Source organism: Amphiura filiformis, chromosome 2 (assembly GCF_039555335.1).
Source record: "Amphiura filiformis chromosome 2, Afil_fr2py, whole genome shotgun sequence".
NCBI classification, from domain to species: Eukaryota; Metazoa; Echinodermata; class Ophiuroidea; order Amphilepidida; family Amphiuridae; genus Amphiura; species Amphiura filiformis.
Window position 1 is genome coordinate 80,827,678 of NC_092629.1, and position 6,000 is coordinate 80,833,677.

General features: G+C 39.2%; 1 protein-coding gene across 1 annotated transcript in view; it reads right to left on the minus strand.

Annotated features, from left to right (window-relative positions):
- Positions 1-5,697, minus strand: part of LOC140146675 (monocarboxylate transporter 13-like) — a 28,072-nt gene extending 22,375 nt beyond the window's left edge. Inside the window, exons 1-3 of the mRNA XM_072168544.1 lie at positions 5,381-5,697; positions 1,232-1,375; positions 490-638 (exon numbers count right to left, since the gene is read on the minus strand). Coding sequence (XP_072024645.1) covers positions 490-638; positions 1,232-1,375; positions 5,381-5,690 — 603 coding nt within the window. The 5' untranslated portion in view covers positions 5,691-5,697. The remainder of the gene's footprint in view (positions 1-489; positions 639-1,231; positions 1,376-5,380) is intronic.
- Positions 5,698-6,000: the final 303 nt, after the last annotated feature.

A 6,000-nucleotide genomic window follows, 5' to 3' on the forward strand; every position in this document is an offset into this window, starting at 1 on the left:
GTTAGCACATTCCAGGATACTAAATGTAAATCGCCACCGTACCCCTCTTCCCCAGTTCAATGTTGATGAAAGCACTTTTCCCATTGGACTCTCAGTCTCCCCAACATAATTCGTTAAGGGAGAATGGGGAGGGAAGGGAAAAAGGGAAGGTTTTAACTTCTCATCATATGTCACAGGACTCTCAGAGCGGCAATGAAGAGTTCCAACATATTGTCAGAGTGTGCCAACTATGTATTTCCTTGATTGTAGCTTCTATGATTTATTTGGGACGTAGACATAAAAACATAAATATTCAGAACTTGAATCTGTTGTCTGGTATGGATGGTAGACGGGAAAACAGAAATGTATAAAAAATTAACTATGCAGTACCGATGAAGGACTTAACATGAATGTAGTTTTAAGTCGCTTTGTAAGTATTATTAGAAAGAATGTCAAAAAAGCTAGCTTTAAAGTAAGTTTGGAACACTCATATACAATTTAAATACCTACATCTTTTAGAAATTGAGCAAAACGTGGCATTAACATCTGAGCAAATCCGACCCCTAAAAATGCGACACTATTGGCGAAGACATATCGCTTATCAAAATATTCTCCCAACATTAACAATGTCGGAGCAAATATTAAGGCACTGCCAATACCTGCAATGTAAGCATGAGAAAATAAATTATTATTATTAAACATGTTAAAGCTCATCTCATTTCATCACATGCAATTTCCATCTTGGTTTGATATATTTTTAATCACCACTCCTAACTTACGAAATTTTATGCCAGTTCTTCCAATCCGTTTTCATACTAGTTCAAAAGTGTGCATTTTAAGGCTCCATTATATTGTGTGAATAAAGTGAGTAAACCCACTTTAGACATAGACTAAATCCTCTAGCCCTCAATATTCACGCACGGCCGTTACGCTGTGCTGTTACTCCAAGCAAAACATCTTTCTGCGATGTGTAACAAGCCCGGGTGACAAGGTTAATGCAAAATTGAAAATGAATAAATACCAATCTCCATTTTCACGGAGGAAAGTACATGTTGGAGATGATCGGATCATCCTAAGCTTATAGGCCATTCCTATAATTGGCACTTTCCTACCGGTGGTAGGAGGTGAACACTCACTATGTCCCCTTTCTTGGTATGGTGAGCAAGGTAGAGGGTGTGTGGTGTTCATCAGATGGGGGTGTGTGCGTGTTCGCTTTATTTAAATATAATCAATAAATAACAAAAACACAGACCTGTAATTATACAAAGTGTCGTACACAGCTGCCAAACCGTTCTCGAGAAAACGGACAAAAATACACCAAAGGAGAAAACAAATGCCCCCAGCGTCGTCACTTTTCTTGAACTAAATCTTGTGCATAACAAACCAGCAAACGGACCTGAAAATTAGGTAGAAATCATTGATTAATGTGTCAGGAAAACTCAAACGTTCACAATAGAGGTTATCCACTTCACTCATGTGTGACTTCTAACAAAAGGCACTGGTTCCCGTAGTATTCCTCATTCAAACTAATTCAATGCACGACCTCGGAGTTACCTGCATGACTTTGGCGGGCTATTTTGAAACAGTCATAGTTGTACATGCAGGTACTTCTTTAGAATGTCCTAAACAAGGTATAGCAGTCGTTGATAGGATATGCAGCTTATAGAACATGGATAACCTCTATTACCCAACAGGGCGTTGTGGGTATAATCGCGAACGCGGCCATTTTGTTTTACAGGCCATAAGTCCCCAGGGGAATGTGTATTGTTTATAAATGTTTGACACTTTGTAGAACTTTATTCGTACTTTGTGGTTGTATGTTACAAATTTCAATTCACCTTTGTCTGTTTGGAAGCCCAAGAGGAAAGGTGTTCGCCATAACCCAGTTTTCCCCTAACAAACGAGTAAACAAAGTGCTCCGCACTCTAAACTGATTGGCAATATCAATAAGCAAAGAGTGATTTTCACTCTTTTTTACCGTATGGGAAAAGATAATAAATTTAGTCGGTTATTATAAATCGTCGGTCGCAACACATAGTGGCGAACGGTGATTTTGGTCAATTTTATGAAATTTGGCCCAACGGTTTTATAATATCAAGTTCTTCAAGTATACCAAGTTAGAAAGCTCAACTATACTTAATTAATAAATAACGTTAATTAATTAATTGACTTATGTTAACAATCCCGTAAGAATCCAATATCTTCCGTTTCACAAACTGACGTACGATTATAATACGCCATTATGTGAAACGGCGAAAATCGGATTTGACATTTAGGCACATCATCCGTCAATAATGTGGCGTACGCTTCAGAAACCAGCCGAAGACCCCAAATTTTCCGTTTCACATAGTGGCGTACGTGCGACTTACGCTTCAAAAACCTGCTGAAACCTCCAAATCTTCCGTTTCACATAGTGGCGTACGTGCGACTTACGCTTCAAAAATCCGCCGAAATCCCCAAATCTTCCGTTTCATATAGTAGCGTACGTTTAGAGCTAAATATATCATGTAAAAGTCGTTTCTTTTTAACTATTTATGTTACAGTTTAATAGCTTAATCCTTTAACTTCAATTTCAAATGTAATCGGTCCACTGAGAGATAATATTGGAGGAGTACTGACTATCTTATTAGGGGTGGTGCAATAATTATGTGTACCCCGGGGTGAATTCTCAAAATGGTCTGCCAAAAATCGCTTGCCCCCCCTTTGGCCGTGCCAAAAACCTTTGCCCCCCTTTCGACGTGCCAAAAACCTTTGCCCCCCTTTGACGTGCCAAAAATCTTTGCCCCCCCTTACACATGCAAGATTTTGGGGAACCCGAATTTAAAACCTTAAATTGTCTTAACATATAATGCGAGCGCAGCGAGCAGGAAATTTTGCATATTTGAACGTGTTCGTAACGTTTTCCTACGCCTTTTAGGGCGTAATGTAGAAACAGTGCCCAAAATATCTGTGCCAAAAATTGCTTGCCCCCCTTTCGACCTGCCAAAAATCGCTTGACCCCCTTTTGACCTGCCAAAAATGCTTGCCCCCCTTTTGGCCTGCCAAAAATCTTTGCCCCCCTATAATTCACCCCCGGGGTACACATAATTATTGCACCACCCCTTAGTAGCATATGCTTCAAACGCGTTTTTCTCGGAAATGTATTTTGCGTTTGTCCTGCACGTACGCCACTATGTGTTGCGACCGACGAAATGATACCATGTTTCATACCAAGGGTGTCATCACCCCCCCAATCAATAGGGAGAGAGGGACCTGAAAGATCATAGGCCTACTCATTCAAAGAGTTGAATGATCTGAATGACATATTATAGGCCTATTTATTGCACTTTTTCACCACATTTCACCAATTTAACTTTGTCCGCTATTCTTTCACCAAAAAAGTGATGGATTCACTCTACTTCAAGAATTTTTCTACCCCCCTGTTTAAATAAAATCTACGCCACTGCCAGTGATCACTAGCATCATAGCATCATGACTTTATTCATACCAGATTGCATTATTACGGGCATGATCACTCGCCTTTAAATCTAGACGTAAACAAGGCAGGCCTTGTTGACATTTGATGCTTGTCTCCTCAACGTTTCCTTTCACTTGAACTTATCACATATTACGCCTTCACTTTTCTTTGTAAAAACATACAAATTCCAGAAAAATACATCACTAAGGGACCGTTCACAAACACTTGTTAGGGGGCCTGATGCAAAAACATTTCATCGAGAAAATTTTTCGGGACCCCCCTTTACAGACCTTGAAAATTTCAGCCCCCCTTTTTTTGACATGAAAATTATGGGTCAACCCATAGAAAAGCATATTATATTAAACTCATTTTTTTCAGGGCCCCCTTAAGAGGGTCAACATTTTCAGGCCCCTTTTTTGCATCAAGCCCCCCTAACAAGTGTTTGTGAACGGTCCCTAATTTTTTGAAATTTTGGGATTAAAAAAATATCCTGTTTTGCCATATGAAACATAGCTAAATCCTAATCCTTAATAGTTCTAACTGACAATAAAATTTGAATTTTAATGCATGTTTTCTTACAATTGAAGTCACAAAATTTTAAGACACCCCGGGTGGCTCACCAAATATTTTTCAATTTTCAGCCTCCCCGTGTTGAAAATCTTCCTACGCCAATGCATAACGTTTTTATCTTTCGACAAAGCCAATGTATAACTTGAAATTAATCTTTGTACTAAAAGTCTTTGGGCTTGATCCACAACATACGAAAAACGCCCTATTATTTCCCAAAATTGACCAAATATTAAAATTTGACTTTCATTGTCAGTTAGGGGCTCAGTGCAATGTGTACCCCTAGGGTGGTGAATTCTCAAAGTGGTCTGCCAAAATCGCTTGCCCCCCTTTGGCCGTGCCAAAAATCTTTGCCCCCCCCTTTGACGTGCCAAAAACCTTTGCCCCCCCTTTTCCGTGCCAAAAATCTTTACCCCCCTTTACACACTAAGATTTTTGGGAACCCGAAAATTGCTTGCCCCCACCCCTTTCGACCTGCCGAAAATCACTTGACCCCCCTTCGACCTGCCAAAAATGCTTTCCCCCACCCTTGGCCTGCCAAAAACCTTTGCCCCCCATATAATTCACATAATTATTGCACCACCCCTTAGAACTAAATCATAAATAGGATTTCATAATCATAAATCATAATCCTTTATTTAGTTCAAAATGAAACATGTTTCATTTTGCAAAACAGGATAATATTTTTTGAATTCCAAACATTTTTAGTGCTGTATTTTTCTGGAAGAGGGAGTACATAGGGGGCCCTTCAAGTTATCCCCGATACAATACGATGCATTGTACAACACAGGCACTTTCTTTTCTCACCTCAATAATTGTGTCCAATCAATAAACTGAAAATAATTATGCAAAGGTTCAAGTTCAATGCAGTATTTCATCTCTGGTATAAATAACAAATCATATTTCTTTTTCATGCTACACGAAATGGGATAATTATGTTGCACTATATAGACCGTAAGGGACCGTTCACAATCACTTGTTGGGGGGCTGATCATGATGCAAAAAGGGGGGCCCTGGAAAATTTTGACCCTGGAAAAAATGACCACAAATGTTCCTCTAAAAATTGAGTTTATATGCTTTTCTATGGGGTTGACCCATAATTTTAAAGTATTTTAGGCAGCACAATTTATGTTTTTTGTACACAACAATTTACTGTATTATCACGGGAACAAACAAACAAACAAACAATAACCAAATTTGCTGTCAGCGAAATACACAATGTCACGCATAATTAGGCTACCTTGACCTTAAAGAATTGCCGTGGCGTAAAGTGTATAACACGCGTGTAATGCAACCGGGAATGGGGCAACGTATAGTGTATAATGATCAAATAATCATACGTCAAAATAATATGTCTCAACCCGGCTACATACTTACTAAATATCCCCTTTATTGCAGGATTTAAGGAAATCACCCAGCTTATTGCTGTAGCATTTGTGTCGAAGTATACCATCCACTCCACGAAGAAAACGGGCAGTGAAAAGATGAGGCCAAAGTACAATGTTAACATGAGGAAATTACTGAAGACTATCCCCCACCCCCAACCCGCTTCCTGGAGGTGGGCTGTATGTAGTTTGCTCGTGAGTTTCAATCCTGTTCTGTCTTCCTCTTTGTCGCGGGTTGGTGCCATACTACCACAATGAGTGCAGGATGTATGCCCTTTCACTTCTGCTGTGCACATGAACATGTAACAATTCATGCATTTCGACTCTTCATAGTTTAAAGTTCATGGTCTGGGACACAGTAAAATTCCCTTTAAAAGGGAAAGCCAGCTTCAATGTAAACGAGGTCTAGCTTGTGAAGTTTTAAATTGGGTGGAATTAATATTTTTAGGATTATTATTCAAGTGATATTAATAGTGCTATATTTGAAGTCTTTAAAATATGTCGTCATTTGTAAGTGAAGGTGACACTTATGGTTAGGGGTGGTGCAATAATTATGTGTACCCCCGTTAATTGAAGATCCTAGACCTAAAAAAGTGCGAAGTCACAAAATTA